At 36.6% G+C, this 22,598-nt stretch overlaps 10 protein-coding genes across 10 annotated transcripts; 4 read left to right on the top strand and 6 right to left on the bottom strand. All coding sequences in view use genetic code 12, as the record gives it.

Moving 5' to 3' along the window:
* Window positions 1-989: 989 nt before the first annotated feature.
* PCL7 (Pcl7p) lies at window positions 990-2,788 on the top strand (the record flags this gene model as incomplete). Its single annotated transcript, XM_007372593.1, has 1 exon — window positions 990-2,788. A coding segment is annotated over one exon (842 nt), but the record flags the coding sequence as incomplete, so codon positions are not given.
* A 2,655-nt stretch (window positions 2,789-5,443) lies between these two features.
* Window positions 5,444-6,171, top strand: SPAPADRAFT_64399 (uncharacterized protein; the record flags this gene model as incomplete). Its single annotated transcript, XM_007372592.1, has 1 exon — window positions 5,444-6,171. The coding sequence occupies one exon, from the start codon at window positions 5,731-5,733 to the stop codon at window positions 6,169-6,171; it is 441 nt and encodes a 146-aa protein (XP_007372654.1).
* A 334-nt stretch (window positions 6,172-6,505) lies between these two features.
* Window positions 6,506-10,639, bottom strand: SPO22 (Spo22p; the record flags this gene model as incomplete). The annotated part of the gene is made up of 2 exons (XM_007372590.1): window positions 6,506-6,565; window positions 8,655-10,639. The coding sequence occupies one exon, from the start codon at window positions 10,500-10,502 to the stop codon at window positions 10,179-10,181; it is 324 nt and encodes a 107-aa protein (XP_007372652.1).
* Window positions 7,211-10,639, top strand: SPAPADRAFT_69538 (uncharacterized protein; the record flags this gene model as incomplete). Its single annotated transcript, XM_007372589.1, has 2 exons — window positions 7,211-8,451; window positions 8,495-10,639. 2 exons carry the CDS (start codon window positions 7,252-7,254, stop codon window positions 8,582-8,584), a joined length of 1,290 nt encoding a protein of 429 aa, XP_007372651.1.
* SPAPADRAFT_58451 (uncharacterized protein) lies at window positions 8,649-9,072 on the bottom strand (the record flags this gene model as incomplete). The annotated part of the gene is made up of 1 exon (XM_007372591.1): window positions 8,649-9,072. The coding sequence occupies one exon, from the start codon at window positions 8,965-8,967 to the stop codon at window positions 8,758-8,760; it is 210 nt and encodes a 69-aa protein (XP_007372653.1).
* Window positions 10,640-11,185: 546 nt separating the features above from the next.
* Window positions 11,186-12,059, bottom strand: SPAPADRAFT_58447 (60S ribosomal protein eL34; the record flags this gene model as incomplete). The annotated part of the gene is made up of 2 exons (XM_007372588.1): window positions 11,186-11,615; window positions 11,996-12,059. 2 exons carry the CDS (start codon window positions 12,030-12,032, stop codon window positions 11,284-11,286), a joined length of 369 nt encoding a protein of 122 aa, XP_007372650.1.
* A 241-nt stretch (window positions 12,060-12,300) lies between these two features.
* MMD1 (isoleucine biosynthesis protein) lies at window positions 12,301-13,064 on the bottom strand (the record flags this gene model as incomplete). Its single annotated transcript, XM_007372587.1, has 3 exons — window positions 12,301-12,792; window positions 12,866-12,926; window positions 12,989-13,064. 3 exons carry the CDS (start codon window positions 13,022-13,024, stop codon window positions 12,464-12,466), a joined length of 426 nt encoding a protein of 141 aa, XP_007372649.1.
* Window positions 13,065-13,245: 181 nt separating this feature from the next.
* SPAPADRAFT_132123 (CCR4-NOT core subunit) lies at window positions 13,246-15,912 on the bottom strand (the record flags this gene model as incomplete). The annotated part of the gene is made up of 1 exon (XM_007372586.1): window positions 13,246-15,912. The coding sequence occupies one exon, from the start codon at window positions 15,910-15,912 to the stop codon at window positions 13,246-13,248; it is 2,667 nt and encodes an 888-aa protein (XP_007372648.1).
* Window positions 15,913-16,084: 172 nt separating this feature from the next.
* SPAPADRAFT_58439 (uncharacterized protein) lies at window positions 16,085-17,858 on the bottom strand (the record flags this gene model as incomplete). Its single annotated transcript, XM_007372585.1, has 1 exon — window positions 16,085-17,858. One exon carries the CDS (start codon window positions 17,264-17,266, stop codon window positions 16,106-16,108), a length of 1,161 nt encoding a protein of 386 aa, XP_007372647.1.
* A 557-nt stretch (window positions 17,859-18,415) lies between these two features.
* On the top strand, window positions 18,416-22,522 carry PGA63 (Pga63p; the record flags this gene model as incomplete). The annotated part of the gene is made up of 1 exon (XM_007372584.1): window positions 18,416-22,522. The coding sequence occupies one exon, from the start codon at window positions 18,416-18,418 to the stop codon at window positions 22,520-22,522; it is 4,107 nt and encodes a 1,368-aa protein (XP_007372646.1).
* Window positions 22,523-22,598: the final 76 nt, after the last annotated feature.

Here is a 22,598-nt window from a genome sequence, read left to right as displayed (position 1 = left end):
AATAACTAATGAATGTTTATAATCCTAATGTCCTAATTAACTTATTTGGTCTTTTAAGCATTGATTAAGTAGGAGCTATTTAACAGAAATAAGTTTGAGGGGGGGACTAGTAATGTCAACCGGCAGTGCTTGCCCTCTTACTTTTACGACATAAATCCCTTACAAAATCTGTGTCGCATGTCGCATGTCGTAATTTCTCTTTACTACGCACATACGCCACACGTTTCAGCACATCATTACTTAATCGACAATATTAACAAGTTCTTCAGCTAAACTTCTATGCACATTTACTTGAAGTAACTGCGAGTGATTGCTAGTGATTGGCAGTTTACATAGTCCCGCAGCTATCCTATTTTTGTTCCAGTTTAGTTTGGCATTGCCGGACTTACTAACCCGCGAACAAAGAAAAAAAAAAATAAAATAAAATGTAAGGATTCCACAGCAGAACCAGGTTTTTTGGTTTGTCCGTTAATTCCACTAAAACTTGAAAGGCTACAACCAAAATATTACGTTAGGAAAATACAAAGAAAAAAAAAGGAACCCACTTAATTGATACAACACACAACCAGAGTCAAAACTTGGTTTTTGCATAGACCCATATATTACGCCGATTCATATCTATCTCCATTAGAGTAATATGGGCTCTCACTTTAATACTCCTTCATCGGCGGCGGCAACTATAGAACGTCAACAACAACAACAACAATTTCCCACATCATCACCATCTGCGCCGACGCAAACAGTAATTAGCAACGACAATGACGGTAACCCTATATCTGATACACCAGGAAGCAACCCTAACTCATTCCTTAATAAACCTCAAGTGTCTAATTTAACCAAGAATTTGATGTCATCATCTGTGTCACAATCAGGATCAATAACATCTGATTCAAATTCAATACATAATTTTCCTTCAAATCCACCTAGTTATACAAATTCGTTCAATTCCAGAAATAAATTAATACCGAATAATGAATATGAATCTTATAGAAACAATCCATCTAATGCCACCAATAGTTCTTTTCATCAATATAGTCATACAAATCCCGCACCTGATTCCCTGATTTACATTCCCTCGTCCCATAATACACCAAACGTTGTTAGCACCTCGTATTCGTCCAATCCTTCATACACTCAACCTCCGTCATTTCCACAACAAAGTGTTGGATCCGCTACTAATACAAACAACAATTTCATCCCACAACGATTTACTCAGCCTTCGTCGTCCAGTTACAAAGTACCAAGCGGCATTATACCTCACGCAATCCCTACCACAAATGTATTTAAAGATTCAGCTACAACATCAGCATCTTTTGACTCTTCTTCGTCCAGTTTTGGTCACCATTCTTCATTTACATTCCCCCACTACCAACCACCTAGCGTCGGCGGAGCTATCCCACCACAACCTCCCATGCAACCTAATTCCTTGCAACACAATAGCCGGATGCCTATTCACATGACTTCATCCAGTGCTACCGGGCCAGCACCGAGCTCATTCCAGTCTCAGCCCGTGCAACAACCATTTACAAACGCCTTCCCACAATCGATAGTTACCGATAGACTGGTTCCAGGAAGTGGAACTTCGACAATGACATCAACACCTGTGAATTCTATAGCTATACCTCAAAGGAATAACCAGCTACAGGTAGAGGAATCTGGTGAACCCATGGTTCGCTCGGCATCCTCGTTGAGTTCTCAGTTAGCACCACCACAACATAAGCAAATACCTTATGAACCTCCTGAACCAGATCATTATATGACATATAGTGAATTCTTGGAAAATATAACCAACAAGGATGTTGATTTAGAAACTCCTGGTGGCAATGTGTATGAAGAACATTTAAATATCGTCGATTATCCCGTTAATGATTTAATAGTTATGTTAGCTTGTTTATTATCCAAGATAATTGAAGCTAATGACAAGTTACATCCTAATCATTTCGAAAACACCATAGCCATAAGGCAGCGATTGAAAGAGGAAAAGCGAGTCAAGAAATTACAAAGGGAGAAAAGGCAACTTGATAACGATGGAGATGTTGACATTGATAGAAATCATGATGATGATGCATCTATGAAAGCTGGTGATAACCATGATTCGATGGACTTTGAAAACGATGATAATGGCGACGATGAAGACGATGATGAAGATGAAATGAAAAACAAATATCTTGCAAATGTCTTGGCCTTCCATGGAACTAACGTTCCTGGGATTTCCTTACATGCATATTTAGCTCGTGTTTTGAAATATTGTCCTGTAACTAACGAAGTATTTTTATCATTGCTCGTTTATTTTGATAGAATAGCCAAAAAGGCCAATAATTTAAATCAACGGAAAAAGAGTTTGAATGGACACGAAGATGAACTGCAATCATCTTCCGAGTCAGAACAATTATTTGTCATGGATTCATATAATATTCATCGTTTAATCATTAGTGGAATCACTGTATCTTCTAAATTCTTTCTGGATATTTTTTACAAAAATCTAAGGTATGCTAAAGTTGGAGGGTTACCATTAGAGGAGTTGAATTATTTGGAATTGCAATTCTTGTTGTTGTTGGATTTCAAATTGATGATTTCGGTAGAAGATTTACAAAACTATGGTGATTTGTTATTAAGATTCTGGAAACGAGAACAAATCACCAACGAATTAGTTCATAATCCTGAAGGTAAAACGTGAGGGGGCTACTTAAAGAAGTTAATAAAAAAAATGCATTATATTCACTAATTGTCACACGCGTATATATTTATAATTCTCTCAGTTTTTATTTATAACATACATCTTTATTTCACAAAAGCTCTTCTACGGGTGAAGCTTCTTCTTTAAAATGTATAATATCCAACTCTCTTGGTTCTTATAAGGAAGACATCAATTATTACCAACACCAGCTGAAAGAAAAAAACATAGATTGGGTTGTAATATCAGTGTGACTATGTCTTTAACTCGTATTGCATATTTGGCTATATCTTTACCTCTTGTTGCATGTTGTCCACCGCGATATATTGGAACAAAACCCTACTAAATTTACGAATCGATGATTTTTCCTGGACATTTTACTTGTATAGATATAAGGCAGTTATTAGTCAGGACAATACCACCACCGCAATGGTGTGTACCTATTGCCATACATGATTGTAGTCGCCTTACTCATAGTTGGAGCAATCAGTAAAGTTTCACCAGTAAATTCATTTCGTACAATTTTCATGATATAAATATGACTGAAGAGTCCTTGATTCTAATGAAGATGTTTATTGGTACTTAAACCTTAAATTCAATAGAGAACTTTTTTTACAATTTGCCTTAGCTTGACGTCAGCAAATGAAATTATTTCCAACTTGGATACTGGCTACTTGACATTGGACGGGTCCCGCCTTTGTTCTAGAGCTTGTGTATACGCGTACGTCAATAAGGAATTGCGTCAATAAAACATATTCAAGTAATGTTACCAAAGATTATTGTATCTGTATTTTGGAAGATCCCTTTTTTGGATTATTTGGTCGAATATGTTAAGGATCGTGAGGATTGCACTGGTGTATCTTTTTAATTACCGTTTCAAATAACTGATGCTAAACAAGTAAAACAGAAAATTTGTAGCATTATAGGTGTTACGTTAAATGAAACCAAATCTGGAAATGGAGGGGAAGAGGGAGGGTCTTGATATTGCGCATCTCATTTCTTGACCTAGCTGGGGTCTTGTTTGTTTAGCTATTGACTTGGTATATTCTCATAGCTAAGACTTGAAATGTGTTGTAAATTTGGTTTCAATAGTTATAAAACTTGAATTTAATGTATAGTTTTTAGATGAAGATTATAATATTAATATTTATTTTATGCAGACCCCTCTACCGGTGCAGTAGCTGCTTTTGGTAGGAAACTAATATGAGGCTTGTTTGGAAACTTTAATTTCTATTGCGTTCAAATTATCAAAGAATATTTAGAAAAACGACAGTTATTACCATTTGTACTAAATTAAATGAATGTTTCGGCTAGATCGGTACCTTTTTAGCGTGTGTTGCATATTAGCGAAGCTTAATTGGAACGAACCCCGCCGACCAATAAATTTTGCCAACACATTCTAGTTGAATACGAATGGGGTTATGAGTCTGGGGGGTCCATGGTGGTAATGGAATATTTTCAATAAGCGCTTCGCTTGATCAATATACAGAGTTTCAGAAGTATATTCATTTTTTTTCAATTATCATGATATAAATAAGATCAAGAAGGTTCATAATTCCAGTCAAGACTTTTAGTTATCAGAAACTATAACATGAAACTCTGCACAATAGTTTTTGCAACTTTCATTGTGCTAACTTCAGCAATAGGATTCCCCACTCTTAATGTTGGCCATTTAGCCCAAGTTGATGAAGAAACGAATAATGATGAATGTTTGGGACGTTGTGCATATGTGGATATTGAACTACTGAAATGCAAAAAGAATGCAAACACTAAAGATTATGACATCTTCAAATTTGCTGAATGTGTTTGTAAGAAGGATGATGATTTCTTTCCCGAATTGATACGATGTGTTGAAAAATGTGATAAAATTCCTCCTAGTTTCGTTATACAAGGAGGTAGTCCCAGAGAATCAAAGCAAAGAATTTGCAAGATTGCAGGTATTCAGTTTAATGCAAGCAATTTCACTGTAACAACCACATTCGCGCCCCCTGTAAATGGAGCCGCGACATTAAGTGCATCATTTTTGGCTCTAGTTGGGATCTTGATGGTTTAGTTATTCTGTAAGTAGCTGATAATTGATATATATTCGTTATTCAAATTAGGTTTGAAATAACCATATTACTTGAAGTAAAGATTTTTGGACAATTTTTATGTATAGATTTTAGATGAAAATTGCATTTTTACTTATCAATAAGACAAAACATGCAATAATACGGTTATACATAAAAGCTTATTTTATTGGAAGTTATTGCTGGTGTTGATTACTCTGTTGAATTACCTTAGATTACATGTTTTATTGTTTGACCAGATAAAACCTGAACATTCCTCTTTCCTTCATGGGAAGAAGTTTTAATCCGTTTTGCCTCTGCTGCCATAATTTAAGGAGTTTGATTATGTGACTGCCATACTTTAGTAATTTATCTTAGTTTTCGCTTGTATGTTCAGTAAATGACGTTACTACAAGAACCTCATAAGGATAATGTGACTATCATTTTTTTGTGATATAGCAATCTTAATAAATGTGAGTAAAATTCCAACTCATCAATATTAGTATCAACAGATAATACATAATGTTTATGCATTTATTTTATGCAAAGTCTTCTAAAATTGTTACATTTGGTAGAATCAAATATACAGCTGATTTGAAATCTTTAATTTTTTATCGGGTGAAAATTATCAACAAACAACTAGGAGGGAAAACTATAATTATTACCACTTTTGCTAAATTATATGAATTAAGTTTCGGCTAGGACGGTACCTTTTTAATTTGCATTGCATATCAACCAACTTTAATTGGAACAAAACTCCGCCACAAGACTATCAACCGGTGATTTTTGCCCACGCATTCTACTTGGATACGAATAAGGTTATGAGTCTGGGGTCATAGCCTGCTAGTAATGGAACGTGCGTGGTAAACCCTTTCGCTTGACTCTTTGTTTGATCAATAAACAAAGTTTCAGAATCAAATTCATTTCCTTGAATGAGAACTATATAAATATGTCCATAAAAGTCCATGATTCCAGTTAAGAGTTTTGGTTATCATCAGAAACTTCAACATGAAATTTAGTGCAACAATTTTTGCAACTTCTTTTATCGCCTTGACTTTAGCAACAGGATTTTCCGATTTGAATGTTGGACACTTGGCAAAAATTAACGAAGAAAAGAATAAGGAATGCGCCGAGTTTTGCAAGTCAGTGGACATGGAATTACTGAAATGCGATGATAGTGACCCCTCCACATTAGCTGAATGTATTTGTAAGAAAGATGACGATTTCTTTCCTGAATTGATGGAATGTGACCAAAAATGTGATAAACTAACTGCCGAGTTCAAGGGAAATAATCCTAAAGATACAAAACAAAAAATTTGTAAGTTAGCAGGTATTGAATATAACGGAACCGATTTCAAAGCAACAACCAAAGCCACTACAAACGCTATGAATGGAGCCTCGACGTTAGGTGCTTCATTCCTTGCTGTCATTGGAGTATTGTTGGTTTAATAGTTGGGATGAATTACTGTTAATCGATATATATTTATGCACTATTAAAGTGAGGTTTTGAAATTTGTTGTCAATTTGGTTGCAACTACTTGGTAGCTTCTGGCAAGAGTTTTTTTTTCGGGGGGCCAGGGGAGGGGGAATTTGAGAGTACGCAACAAAGTGTAACTAGCTAAAACCAAGATTAGGAGCTAATTTGTGATTTCGATTGATTTTTTTATATTAAAGTGTTAAAATAATTGTTTTCGAGATATTTACTTAGATTCACATGGTTCCAAAGTAAATATTAAAGGGGGTGTCCCATTTTTGATATTTTATGTAGAGTTTTAAAATGATGTTCATAACAAATATATTTATTTTATGCAAATTCCTACTGACAGCTTAACTTTTTTTTTTTGATTACAAAAAATACCTGTGGTCAGGTTTGGAAATTTTACATACATTCGTTGTATTTGCAGCTGGTTATTGCTGCAACCTTGCATATAATCATTAGTTTGGATTCGCTAATGATACCTCGTGTATGAAATAAGTATTTTCCAACAGCTGAGATGCAATTCGTTAATGTAAAAGAATATTTCCTAAGCTGGTAACATAGGTGGATTGTTTTCGCCCCACGGAAAGAGGCTTAACCATTTTGTTCCCATTGTCAACCTACCCCCCTAAATCTCCTGATATGGTTATAAATAGTTTATTGGTTTCGGTGGAAGTTACGGAGAAACTTAAACTAAAAAGAATCTGTAATTCTATGCACCAAAACTTTTAGAACTTCTTTTTAGATGTAATCTCCAAGTTGCAAAAATCTACACCAATAGGAATGTGCGGTAAATTATTTTTTGAGTTTGTAGCGCTGAAATAACAATAGCTGATGTTAACCTTATTTTGCATGTGAGGGTACAATGTTGAACCTTAATTGTTTGATTAGTGATTATGGTTCCTAAATATCCTATTTGGGCTTAAGAGCTATTGTGCAAATTCTGTGAATTTCTTTATATTAATTGCGCCCCATTGCAGTGTTTTTGAAATATCTCTTTAATGGATGATCAAGTACTTCCACCATATTCATATCTATTAAGCATCTACTGAATGGGGTTTGGAGCAGAAAACATTACATCATGGTATCCCAAAACTCTACCAACTTCCACCACTATCTCTACAATTGATCCAACAAATTCTGCCGGTCTATATGAGACATTGTTGGAGATAAGCATCAGGGCACAAACTGAAACAAATGTAGTTAAGTTATACTACCTTTCTAGACAATTTCGTGGAGCAGCTGCTTCATTGACCATTATCAGCCAACAACAATACCTTGCTACTGCTACTGCAACCCAGTATTTTCCACAAATCACTGAGGAGATGTTCAATGCCACCTTAAATTTAAAATCATTACATTGGGAATCAAACATATATGCCACCGTTCTATCATTGCCTGGAAATGGCATTTTTGCAATCTTATTCTTGGCTTTAATGATATTTTTCAGTATTATATTCTGTAAATCCAGGCTACGATACTTTGGAATGTGCATGTCATGTGCTTCAGCATTAGAATTCATTGGGTATCTTGCTAGATTTATTGCCCATTTTAACTGGTCAAATAAGGATTTGTTTCTTTGTCAAATAATTACCCTTACTGTTGCCCCGACATTTACTATGGCTGGTATATATTTCCTACTAGCTCAATTTATTGTATTACATGGACGAAAATATTCTGTTCTTAGACCGTTGTGGTTTTCATTCGTATTCCTAATAGGTGATTTAGTTAGTTTATTGGTTCAAGGTGGTGGTGGAATATATGCAGCCGTGGCTATACTGCAATTGCAAAATACGAGGCCAGGAACATGGATAATGGTAGGTGGATTAGGATTTCAAGTAGGCTGTATGACTTTATTCTTGGTCTTGTACATTGACTTCATAAATCGGTTATACTTCCGAGCGAACCCAACAATCAAATTCTCGATCAGGAGGACGTTTCAACTACTATTCAACACATTAGAAGGTCGGCTACTTAGACAGGAGTTGGAACCATACTATGAGCCTTCCCTTGCTTTCATTAGAAAGAGACTGTTTTTCTATTACTTACCGTTGGTTATTTTAATTTCGCTGATTTTTATTTATATACGTTGCATTTACAGAATGATTGAATTGTCACAAGGATGGAGAGGTTATTTGATCACACATGAAGGATTTGTATTGACTTTAGATGCGATGATGGTATTTCTTGCTTGTTCACTTTATGTTCCGTTCCATCCCAGGCACATTTTTGGCAAGGATATATCAATCCTGGTTGTTCTGGAAGGACTTGTAGAACAACCGGTAAAACTTGAAGAACTCGTTAGAAATACCCATGAAGAAAAAGAGATTAAAGAAAATGAAAACAGAAGTTCAACTTTGGTCGCTGATGCAAGCAGGTCATTAAGTGATGAGTCAACATTTAACTTTGAATTTACACATGATTGGCACACTGCCAAGAACAATGGTAACTACTAATAAATCAAGTGTATTTAAAACAATTATACAGTAAAGTACTCACTCCATACTAGATTTTGCAAAATATTAACCAGAAGAAGTAAATTTGAATGTGACTTTGAGTCAATGTTTAGCTCTTGGGATCCAAGCAGGTGCATTCTTGACACAATAGCTATCAGCACAACCGCAAGGTTTGATCTTTGTCACATCTGTAGTTTGTCTATCTTGTACTATAAGACATGGGTGGTAGGAAGGTACCACTGCTGCTCTGGTTGGTTTTTGTGGTGGGATGTAAGTGTTTTCTAAAAAGTGTGATAATCTCGAAGTCTCCATGGGATATAATGTTTTTACATGGGACAGTGTAATGCAAGCAAACAATGTGGAAAATCAAGAATTATATAGTATTCGGAAAGGAAAGGGTCATCCCCTGATTACCATAAATAACATTTAGAGGAAAAATGTAAACACGGAAATTTGATCCATTATCACTAGTTTCATTTAACTGATAAGAATATTTTTTGCAGCAAACGATGAGCGCCGTACATTTCCCAGGTTAGCATTAGGTCTTTGAAGGCCAATAAATGGCAAAGGGAGATTATTAGCTTGATAAGATGTTAGATTATTCATATATATTGGCGATATATCTGCTTATCGGGGTCTTAAAATCATGAATATGGAAATGGTTGTTCTAGTTTTACAATATTAGTTTGTTTGGTAGCAAAAGAAAGCGGGAAGTGAATCCCGAAAAAAATATTTATTGTATTTGACTCATAGCAACATCCAAAATATCTAAGGAAAGATTTTGCTTCTCAGCTAACTATTTCCATACATTCATTAACTAAAAGTAAATTAGTTAAGATTATTTACCAACTTTAAAAAGAATAAATATATCTGTTCTTGTGTTTTCCTGAACGATCTTTGCAATTAAAATCCCTATAGAACACCATTTAATATCTGTGGTGGAATTATCTTCATCTCTAAAGTCTATAGTTAGTACAAATCCACTCATAAATCAAAATTATAACTACATTATCAGAGCTATTCTTACATTTCAAACTGAAGTAGATAACCACTCGATTTCAAATAGTTGGGTTACTTATTTGGTGGTTATTCAATGTTATTGCCCAATATATCTTCAACATCAAGCCCTCTTGTTGGGTATCCATAGTTACTCTCTCTAGATGAAAGAAAAAATTTCATCCATACATTAGCTATATTTACTTTAGGGTATTCTTCTGATGCTAGCGTGATTTCGACCATTCTAGCTACAGATTTATTCCTTAGATGACAAAGACATTAATTTCATTTCCATCAACAAACTATAAAAATTCATCAAACAAATTAAGTGTAGCCTTTAGAATAAACGCTTTGGATTCTTTTGGTGTATTTCAGAACGATTTTGGGTACATCCCAGCATCAACTTAGGTTGGAAATGAAATATTAGTACTTGTTTTATAACATTCAACCAAGACCTCTTCCAAATCAGGATTGTGTAGTCGTTTGATTTCCTCTTTAATATCTAAAGACTTAACTCTAATAATATTCTATTCAGTTATATCTAAGGTTTTAGAATTATAAGTGAACAATATGTTCATAGTATTAGTTCTCATTCTCCAAAGCAAAAGTTGATGATATTTCGAAGCTTCGATTGCCGCGAAGATTAAGTTGACAAGCTGAATACTTAATTTACAAAACTTTGATCCCGCTTGGAAGTCGCTCGGGTTTTGGTATATTGTTGCTGTGTTGAAATTTTTTGCTAGCAAACCATTCAAGATCGTCAACCGTAAATAAATTAATGTTATTTGTTTAACCATTTTGTTGGTCTTTTTATTTTTTTGCAACTTTGCATGTTTTTTCGTACAATTCATAGTCTCAAGCAAAGTACTTTCCGAGAGCTATATAGCTATTTTGAATAGCTCTCGAGATATTTACTCTGTTTTGATTAGTCTTATATTCAATAAAGAATAATCTTAAGATGGCAAGCGGAAACAATTCTATGATTTCTTCAAATTTCTCCTGATTATATGTTTTCATTCTTTGTTTCCAAACTAATACAATGATACTGCTTCTGGCAAGTAACAAAAGTTGATTGGTTAATTTTCTCTCTCATATAATTAAATAAAAGTGTTCAATTCTTTTAGTCTAAGATGTTTTGGTTCATCCAGGAGTTAAAACGGTATTTAGGATAAACTTTGCTATAACCAAACTATCCACTTGGACATCGGTAAATCCTTTCTTAGAAAACATATAATCTAAGCATTTATTAATTCCATGAAAGTTCGATTGAATCCAGTCTCTCAAAAAAAGATGAACTTTATCCATGTTCAAAACCAAATCAACTGCCATGACCGTTCGCATAAGTGTATGTCCTACTTTGTTTTCATAAATATCAGGATTTACCTCAAAATAGAGATTATAAACTTCGAATAAAGGTGGATACTTACTTGTGAAGTTCTTTAGGAGTATTTCAAAGTATGATGCAAGTTGTTGTGACATTGTTTACTATTGTATACTTTTGCAACACCCTTCAGACAGAATCTACAGAAAATAACTTTATACGTTTTTGTTGTGTATTAAGTGAAAAAGAATTTACAGAGTACCGTTAACCACAGATGAAAATATTATACATTTAAATCCGATTTAAATAATTTATTTCTTACCAGTCTTGTTGGCAGCCTTCTTTTCCTTTTCTTCTTGTTCCTTTAAAACTCTCTTAACGATCTTTTGTTCTTCGATTAAGAAAGCCTTGACAATTCTTTCCTTGACACAGTTGGCACATCTGGAACCACCGTAAGCTCTTTGGACAGTCTTGTGGGTCTTAGAAACTTGAGCGTATTGTCTTGGTCTCAAGGTGGAGATACCAGCTAAAGCGACACCACAGTCACCACACTTGACTCTGGAAGCAGCCTTCTTGACATGTTGGGCAACTAATTTACCACCTGGGGTCTTGACGACCTTAATCTTGTTAGATCTGGTGTTGTCTATAAATAATTGTTAGTATTTCATTAGTTTGGAATTAAGAATATCCTTCATCGATCATATTGATTTGACATAGTTTATGTTTGTAAAACTTTTGTTTAAATTTCCTTTTTACTTGACGAATATAGTCTAATGGTAGTAGAACATTATAAAGTTTCTTTGATTCCACTGATTGTTTAATTACTTCTCAAGTGTATTGATTTCCTCTCTGATGGTAGTTGATATAATTATAGTGGTATTTGTAATGGATTGCTTGTATTCTACAAGGTAATTTATTCTTGGTTTTCAAGGTTGAGTTATTCCTGTCTTTCCACGAACGTAAACTTAATAGATCAATAATATCACGATTAGGTATTCCATTAGTTCATTGATTAAAACATACATGGGTTTCTTCTTCTGTAGGTAACACGTTGAGCCATTTTTGAAGATGTTGTATATGCTATCTAGAACTTCAAAAGAAGGATTTCAAAAAAATTTAATAGTACAGAAATTTTCAAGACCTGCGCACTAGACAAATTTTTTTCCACTATTAGTGAGCGAGCAGGTTTTGTTAGTACATACGATTTTTATTATGAGAAGGGGAAAAAAAAATTGATGAAGTGTGCATATAATGTGGACTGAAGTTCTTTTTTCATCACGTGTGAGTATTATCATTAGGTCTGTAACCCTATACCTCGACTGTGACTTGTAAATTGATGCATTATGAAATTCACACTAGTTAATACTACATGTACATGCTATATTGGTATTTCACTAATTGTTCTTTAATATGTCTATATAACCTGTATTGGAACGAAATTTATAGTTATATAAGAGTACTTCAACTATATCATGGTTTGTTGTGACTCTCTTACAACTTGGTATCGTCTCTTTCAACAGCGACAACTTCCATTTCTAAAGGAACGCCCAATGGTAATTCTTTCACAGCAACACAAGATCTGGCTGGCTTGTGTTCACTAAAGTACTTGGCGTAGACCTGGTTGAATTCACCAAATTGAGCTTGCATATCAGTTAAGAAAATGTTAGCCTTAACAATGTGGTTTAAAGAAGAGTTGGAGGCTTCCAAGATGTTGGAAACATTTTGGATAACTTGTTCAGCTTGTTCGGCAAGGGTGGCACCTTCTGGCAATGGCTTATTGTCTGGAGTGTATGGAATTTGACCAGAAACATAGATGAAACCTAGACTATGTGTTAGTATTGTCTTCAAGCATTTCAATTGATTAATGTAAGCGGCTTTAAGTTATATACATACCATTTACCTTGATAGCTTGGGAATAAGAAGCAGCTGGTGGTGGGGCTTGGCTAGTTCTTACCTAAAACAGCAGTTAGTATCTTTCTAATGGAACACATTTGTGACCAGTGTATATATACATACTGGAGTAATGGTAGAATTAGATCTCTTGGCAGACATGATTAATGATTTGAATGCTTTTCCGCTCAATTGATTACGCAACATTTCTTCCTAAGATATATAATTATTTCTTGATCCAACAGTGGAATTTGCCAGATTTTGGACAATGATTTTTTTGAGGGGTTCAAAACCCGCCACACAAAATCGCCTTACAAGCGCGATAACCGGGGGGAGGTTTTAATCATAAATTCATTACTCTATATTCTATAAAAATAAAAGGACTATTTCTTTCGTGACTTCTTCTTTTTCTTGTTTTTCTTCTTTGACTCGGGTTCTCCTTCTGGAGGAGATTGGAATTTACCTTCCCCATTTAGGAATTCGTTATTAAACTCTGCATCAAAAGTATTATTCGCTTTTGGATTGCCCACGTTTGTAATCATACCAGTCAAAAGAACTGGTTCAAACTTGTCGAATAAAGTCTCGGCTACATATTCAATTTTGCAAAGAGTATTGAAATTAGCAAGGAAGAACCGGAAATCATCCGTAAGTTGTTTCAAATTGGAGTTGCCGTTACCTTGCACACTCAAAAGTGAACTCAAGTGTGATTCGATTCTTGATGTAAAATTGTCCAAGATTTCCACATTCTTCTTGTCAATGACGTTACTGATTTCTGTCGTTGACATGTTGGAGTATCTCTCGAACAATTTATTTTCTTCTTCTAATGTAATTGTGGATTTTGGAACATGCTTGGGTTCTTCTTCACCGTCTGTATTCTTGACTTTGAAAAATAATTGTCTGGCTTCAGGCACTTTCCCAATCCAATTGATTAACAATATTTGGATTTCATTTCTATAATCATGAATATCGTCTTTATCATCATCAGTATTGTGCACCAATGAAAGATCAATTACACCAATATTTATCAATTGTTGGATCATTAAACAAATCACTTGTATCTGCTTCTTGGCTATCGATTCAGCTAGCACAACTTTGTACCCATCAGATATCTCGATTCCCTCAGCTGCCGAGAAATAAGCGTTACTATTAGTTAAGAACTCGTGTAGTAACATCAGCTGTTCCACTTCACTTAGAATAACCTTGCCTCCCTTTCTAGAAAATACATAAGGGCCTTGAGTTTTGGAGTTTCCCCTAAGTCCGGCTAAAAGTTGAAACACGTAATCAATTAATAAGTTTGAGATATTCAAATTATGAGTGATGAACCAAATAAATATTCTTCTTGATCCATTGTACATTAACATTTCATCCATGGCACATCTAGCTAACTTGCTATTGTTATGCAAGAATATTTCAAACTTGGTGATGTTAAATATGGGAACTATAACTTTATTATTGTTTTGGGTGATTTCAAATTCCTTTTCTGTAGCCAGGGATGACCAGTATGAATATATCATTTCCGGGGTTATTGGTGGGAGCTCTTTCTTTGTTAGCTTATCTCGTACTGCTTTGGCAATTGTATTTATTACAACTTGACCAACCCGCTTCTCGGCTTCGCTATTCCCGTCAATACTATTGGTATTCAAGAATTCAAATGTATTGTAAAGCTCTTCCCAACTTGCAAAGATATCATCAGATTGTTCTTTATCTTCTAGCTTGTCAAATTCGTCAAACATCAGACTAAAGGAGTCTTGATAAATTAAATTATCACCTCGTGCCATATCTCGCCAGTCACGACCATACTCGTCAAATTCTATTCCATCTTCGACAATCTTCCCTGGTATATCTTCATCACTTATAATATCTTCATGAAGACTTGGTTTATCTTCCTCGTGGTCCAGAATTTCTCCGTCTGATCCATCGTATTCATATTCGAATATGTACTTGATATCCTCATCAAACAAGTCATCATACTCCAAATCGATTAAAATATCCCCTAGTTCAGTAATCTTTCTTGATTGGTTTAATCTTCGGCTGGCTTCCTCTTCATTTCTAGAGGGTCGTTCAGAAAGTTGATATTGAGCCGCGGTAAAGCTCGTGCCTGAATTTATAATCAATAATGCAATAATAACAAGTCTCATATCAATCAGTAATGCTCCACCGTTTGTCTTTTTCTTTGCTAATGGCTCTATGAAATTGAAAACAGTAACTTTTTGGAGGTCCTCTTTGTCAAATGGTGAAATGGAGTCTGTTTCAAAAGTCAGTGACGGATTCTGGTTTATGATCCACGCTAGGACATAACGTATAGAACTGGATCCTTTCAAGGTTAATTTAACTATCTCTGGAGTTTCTTCTTCTGTTCCCCTTTCATGATTCTGAAACTCTATTCTTCGATCTATTTCAAGACCAAGAAGAATGATATTCGTATGACACTTCCAAAGTTTAAGAAAGTAATGCAAATATGGATTCATGGCCACGTTATATTCGCCTGTTTTGGGGACAAATAGTTTATATATTGACAATAGTAGTACACATGCAATGGAATAGACAAGCTTGGCATTTGCTTCGTCGTTGCTTATGGATAGGTTGGGAGTCCAATGAGGTAAGTTCTCTTTATAGTGTTCTTCATCGTTATTGACAAATCGCAATTCGAGTTCGTCTTCTGCATTAAGATACTGATGGATACGACGTACTATCGTAAAAAGTTGGGTCGATATGTCAAACTTTATGGATTGGATATCGACATTGTTTTCCTTGATGTCTTGTTCATTCTCTTCAACGTAATGGCTGTACACTATTGAAATCACCAAGTCCGAGATGAAATCCACAGAAAGTATGGTATCCTCCGACTCTTGTGGTTGGGTGAATGGATCGCAAAGTGACGCTATTGTTTTGAATATGAAATCCAACTCGGGATCTTCTTCCAAGTCTAGTAAGATGGCAAGAACATCATGTCTTTTGGTTAGGTCTTTGGTGATTCTATTTATGGGTAATGCAAAGTCGAATTCAGCCACTGTCTTATCAATTTCTTCACCTGATTCGTTATCCAGCATGACATGTCACTTTTGCTCCTTGGCTTGTATCTACTGCGGTTGTTTACCTCTATATAGTAATTGCTGTCAAAAAAGTATAGGTGAGAGTTTCCATATACGAAAAAATCGCCAGCTGCTGCCAAACAACAGAGGAAAAAAAAAGAACTAGACAGAAGGGTTGTTTTTTTTTTACAACCAAGGGCAAATCTGTTTATTACTTGTAGTAGTCGATATTAAATACTAAGTTGAGACCCTTGCCGAAGATTCCTCTTACGGTAGAAGGTTTGCTCTTGGAATAAGCCACCAAAATTGCTAAACAAACTGAAAACACTATACTCTCAATTTGTAAATTCTCGGTGGTTGCATCTGCTGATACTAATGTGCCAAGACCTCTTGGTGCCACGAAAAGAGCCAATTCTTTTCTACGTTGAGGTGTCTCCACCAAGGATGACAACCCACACATTATTGCCCCCATGGCAGGAGCAATAGTGTCATCATACCTAGTTCTGGGTACTTTGGGGGCAAGAAGTGGGAATAATCTTGTCCGGGCTAAACATACAGAATACCAATATATCCCAATAAAAGCTCCTAAGAAAGCAGAAGATCTTACAGATGTAGTCAACGCCCTTAATAGCCTTTGCGACATCTTTTTCTTCTTTGGCAATAACAAGAGAAGTAAATTCAATGGACCATAAACTGTAAATGCAAACTTAAATCCTCGGTAAAAGCGCCAAAGGGCATGAAGTTCACAGCTTTTGGTTTTAAATGCATGGACTGCTTCACACGAAATAGGAAGGTTAATTGTCGTGTTTGCATCCTTGGGATCTTTTCCGTATTTCTCAAAATAAGGTCCCAAAAAATCGGAATAGGGACCAGGTTCTCCATAGACAAGTTTCTTGCTTTTAATTAACCTCAATACTTCGTATATATCATGATCCATGTTGGCTGCAGATGTAATCCATTGGTGGTATGCAGGTGGTAATCGTTCCACATGGAAAAACCACGAGTACATAATGAAGGCACTGCTGACGGTGAATAATACAACGTCGCCGTAAGGCACCAACCACGTTGGCACTATTTTCCCTAATTCTGACGAGAAAACAGTATCTATGGCTCTGGTTGCTACTAACAAAGTCAAGTCTAATGAATTAAATCTATCATAGCCAATGATGTGATTTTGATAAGTGGGGAAGTTGACAAGTGCTGATAACAAAGCTGAAAACAATGTGGATACAAACACGTTTGTAGTTGACCTATGACTGAACAACTTAGTCTTCTTTAAAATTGTAAACATTAACGGCTCGATTAGGTTTATCCCAGCAATTAATCTCGCAGCAAACATAGGGAACTTGCGTGGGTGTAATGCTTTGATCATAGATTTCTTTATCCGGGGATATAGTGTATCATATTTGTTTTTCTTAATGTGGCTAATCAATTGACCAAGAGCCTTGGGAAGAACTATGTATATGTACGCATATACAAATGCTCTCAAAGAAGGTTTTCCAACTCTGTGAACTAGGTGGTTCAAAACTGTGTAGTAGAGCAACTGATGCCTAGTCAGTTTTGTTTGTGTCAGCAATCGTTGCATATTCTGATGGTTTCGTCTATAAAGGTTATTGTTGGATGAATAAAGATTGCTTTTTTGTGTGTTAGCTATTTGTATGTTCTAATGCAGGAGAAGTTCAAAAAGATAACACGTAGATGTGTAAGGGGTTGTTTATTATTCAAAAGAGTTCAAGAGCCGAGGCAGTTGGAAACAATCACGGAAGATCTCAGAAAAAAAAACAAGATCTCCGCATAACTGTAAAAGTGACTAAGAATCACAAAACCTTAAAATAAAGTTTGGCTTTCGAATAAGCGATGAGCTATTATTGACTCTATCCATCACGTTATTCTAACTTGAAACAGCCGCCTACTGACGAAGGTTTTCCCCCTTGAGTTCGTCGTTTGCTTCCTGTAGCTAGCAACCAAAAAAAAAAAAAGAACAAAAAAAAAATACAGCCATGGCACGCGATGGTTGAAGATCTTTTTCAGTGACGACGATGCGGCGATGCGCTTATGAATGAATGCTTGTGTACAACTGAGTCGTATAGTATACGACAAGGGTTTATTAGATATGATGTTATTTAAAACGTGCGAAACAAACCAGTTATGTGTTTTAATCACTATGATTATAATCCGTAATATCCGCTACGTATAATGTTAGAATTGGTAAATGTCGATATTTCATGTGGTAGCATCTTATTCACGTGATAATGTCGACAATTGAGGTCACGTGTCTTTTTTTTCTTTGTTGTGTTGTCTCCTCAGAAATTGGTGCGTTGGCTCGTTGGCCGAATCAACATTGGAAACTGAGAAATTTCACGTTTATTGTTGTTTGTACAAACACACCCAATTGAATTCATCGTCAGTTGTTTAATCTAAAATTCCTAGCTTAAGTTAAACATCATTCAACCGCCTGGTTCTATGAAACATTTGTGATTTGATATACATACATACATAACAACTTTTACTTAGGTTAATAATGAAAATTGATGAGATTGCTCGCACGTCGACGTTTGCTTGGAGTCCGGATAACTTGCCGTTGTTAGCAACTGGTACTGTTGCAGGCACCCTCGATATCAACTTCAGCTCATCAATTACTTTGGAATTATGGGACATATTTTCCTCCACGAATTCAAAATCACCAATCTTTTCTGCTCCCGTTGAAAACAGATTCTATGCCTTGGCCTGGTCAAAGCCATTTGAAGGAAGACCTCAAGGTTTATTAGCCGGTGCTTTTGAAAACGGTCTTGTTGAATTCTGGGATGCTGATATCTTGATAAAAACCAAGGATCTTGCACAGGCTTCAGTTTACAAATCCCAAAAACATACTGGTGCTGTCAAGTCATTACAATTTAATCCGATCCAAAATCATGTTCTTGTCAGCGGTGGATCTCATGGTCAAATCTTTGTGTGGGATACCAAGACATTTGCTGAACCAATTGCTCCTGGTCAAGCCATGAGCCCTATGGATGAAGTAACTTGTGTTGCTTGGAATAATTCCGTTAGCAACATTCTTGCCAGTACAGGTAATGGTGGTTACACTTCAATTTGGGACTTAAAGCATAAAAAGGAACTTTTACATTTGTCTTACTCCGGACCTAATGGAAAGGCAAACTTTTCTCATGTTGCTTGGCATCCAACCATATCAACCAAATTAATTACTGCTAGTGATAATGATTCTTGCCCATTACTATTAACTTGGGATTTGAGAAATGCCAATGAACCAGAGCAAATATTAGAAGGACATAAAAAGGGAGTATTGTCATTGGATTGGTGTAAACAAGATCCAGAATTATTGGTTTCTAGTGGTAAGGACAACACCACCATTTTGTGGAATCCAGTCAAGGGAATTAAGTTGGGTGAATACCCTACAAGCTCAAACTGGGCATTTGAAACAAGATTTGCTCCTGCTGCACCTGATATTTTTGCTACTGCTTCATTTGACGGGAAAATTATTGTTCAATCAATCCAAGATACTTCTCCTCCAGTTGCTGCTAAGGTTAATACCAATGAAGATGACTTCTGGAATGACTTATCTACAGTAGATATCCACCAGCCTGTTATTGAAGTTAGACAAGCACCTCAGTGGCTTAAAAAAACTAGTGGGGCAACTTTCGGGTTTGGTTCCAAGTTAGTAACTTTGAAAACTGGCCCCGATGGAAAATCAATAGTATCTATTGAAAAATTCATTTCTGGTGGTCAAGAAACTTCTATTAAATTATTTGATGATTTAAAGGCAGATAATTACACTCTGATAATTGAAGCCAAATTGACTAGTGAAGCGGTTAATCCTCACGATAGGGCTGATTGGGAAGTCTTGAATAAGTTGTCCCAAACTGGAAGAGAATCTTTGTTCAAGAATGAAATTGAAAGCCAACCAGTTGCACCAGTTCAAGAAAGTTTGCTTGATTTAAAAACCGAAAATGGTGATGATGATTTCTTTGCTCACTTAGGAAATGGCCCAACAATGACCAAGAGGGATTCTACATTTGTTCCTTCCGGGAACTTTAAAATCTTTTCTGCAACTGAAAATGAAAGTAACAAGAAGTTGATTAGTTTGATTTTGGCAAATAAGATTGATGAAGCTATTTCTACTTGTTTGGATCAAGATAGACTTGTGGAAGCCCTGATTTTAGCTTTGGATGCTTCAGAAAAGGCCAAGGAAAAGGTGAGAAGTGCATACTTTACAAGTAAAGGAGATGATAACGTTTGTAGAATTATTTACAATGCCTCATCTAAGAATGTTACTGATTTAGTTGCTCATGCTGATGTTGAGAACTGGAAGGAAATTGCTGTCGCTATTTCTTCCTTTAGTTCCGATACTGACGAATATAATAACAAGATGACTGAATTGGGTAATCGTATTTTACATGCAGGCGCTGGTGACAGTCAAAGAGATCAAGCTATTTTATGTTTCTTGGCCGGTAATGCATTGGATCAAATTGCTCATATTTGGTTAAAGGAATTGCCAGAATATGAATCGGAATTGTTGTTATCAGGAACCTCAGGTGTTTCTTCTCCATCTGATGCTCGTCTTCAAGCAGTTACCAACTTTGTGGAAAAGATTGCCACCTACAGACATCTTACTGGTGCTACTGGGGAAATCACTGGCCCTATGGTTGAACCAGTTTCCAAGGTTGTTTTAGAATTTGCAAATTTGGTTGCTGGAAGTGGTGAATTTGAATTGGCTAACAAGTTTTTGCAAATATTACCTAGCGAATTTGCTGGTACTGAAAAGGAAAGAATTTCAAAGGCAACATCAACCACAGTCTCCGCTGCCAGAGTTGCTCCTGTTAACAATGTTGATGTCTCTAGTGCCCGTGGTGCTCCTTCTAGATTAACTTCATCATACGCTCCAGCTGTGTCTAGTGGATATCCAACTACTTCAGCATACAATCAAGCACCAGCTCAACCTTACACCCAACCAACTTATAATCAACCATCTTCGTATGCTCCAAGACAACCAAGTGTTGCTTCAGCAGTTCCTCATGTCAATCCTTATGCAAGAGCTGGTAATCCATACATTCCCCCTGCTCCACATGTTGCTAATCCAGCTGCACACTTGTCACCTTTGAGTAACCCAGTGGGTATTAATGCACCACCTCCTCCGCCTCCAAAAACAGGTGTTAAGAATGATACTGAAGGATGGAATGATTTACCGGATACATTTAAGCCTAAGGCAGCCCTTGGTCGTGCCGCTGCTGCTGCAACTCCAGTACCTGTCCAACCTGCTCCACATCAACCAGCTGCTGCACCAACATCCGCTCCAACAGCAAGAAGATCAGTTTCCACTCAATCACTTGCTCCACCACCACGAAAAGGTAGTCGATCAGCATCATCAAAGGTACTTCCATCAGCAACATTCTCACCTAAACCACCTCATGTTGTGACAAATAGATATGCTCCTCCACCTGGAGCTGAATTGGGTTCACCAGCATCTACTACAAATGGATTTAGTGCACCACCATCGAATTCCTCACCAGCAAAGAAGAATCCATATGCACCAACAGGAGAAGTTAACCCAGTTAAGATTTCATATGCACCACCTGCTCCAACACGTTTAGCTTCAGCACCAGTTGCTCCTATGGCTCCACCACCAAAGAACCCATATGCGCCACCTCCACAGGCTTCTCCTTTAATTCAACATTCTGCGGGTGTTGCACCACCACCTAAGATGGGAGGTATGATTCCCGCTCCACCACAACCACACTTCGGAGCTAATACTCCACCTATCCAACCTGCCTTCAACAATGTCCCACCTCCACCACGTCAACATTCTGCTGTTGCTCCACCTCCTCAACGCCAACCTTCTGCTGTTGTACCACCTCCACCACGCCATGCTTCTGCTGTTGCTCCTCCTCCTCCAAATCAACAACCTGTGGTAGCAGTACCACCACCACAACAACAACAACCACAACCACAACCAGCTCATAACCCATACGCTGCCCCTCCACCACCTCCTCCACAACAACCTGTAGCAACTCCACCACCTCCTCCTCCTCAAGCACAAAAGCAATTTGCACCACCTCCACCACAACATGCAGCTCCTCCTCCTAGTCTTCATCCTCAACCTGCTGCTGTTCCACCACCTCAACCTCAACTCCAACCTCAACCTCAACCTCAAATTGCCGCTCCTCCCCCAGTTGTTCCGGTTGCTCCATCACCTCAAGTTAACAATGTCGCGCCTGTTCAACAAGCACCGGCTGCTGCACCAGAACCAGTAGAACCAGAAAAGATTAAGCATGCACCAGGTGATCGTTCCCATATTCCTGAAAGTTCCTTGCCAATTTATGAATCATTAAACAAGGTATTAGTAGCTATCAAACCTAACATTCCTGCTAAATACGCCAGACACGGTAATGATATGGAACAAAGACTTAATATGTTATTCGACCATTTGAACAATGATGATTTGTCCTCTGGTGCCATTGAATCCTTAAGACAAGTTAGTACATCTTTGGAAGCCAGAGAATTTGAAAAGGCAACTGCATTTAGCGTGGAGATTGCCACCAACTACGGAGGTGAGATTGGAAACTGGCATATTGGACTTAAGCGTCTTATTACAATGGCCGAAGCAATGTATTAGTTTGAAACTTAGAAATCGTGGTTAGATGTTATTTTAAATCTACAGTGTTATATAATATGTTTAATATCTTCTTTTT

The sequence above is a fragment of the Spathaspora passalidarum genome, assembly GCF_000223485.1.
Source record: "Spathaspora passalidarum NRRL Y-27907 unplaced genomic scaffold SPAPAscaffold_1, whole genome shotgun sequence".
Classification (NCBI taxonomy): domain Eukaryota; kingdom Fungi; phylum Ascomycota; class Pichiomycetes; order Serinales; family Debaryomycetaceae; genus Spathaspora; species Spathaspora passalidarum.
Note: the sequence above shows the minus strand (reverse complement) of the source record. Positions and strands in the feature narration are given on the sequence as shown.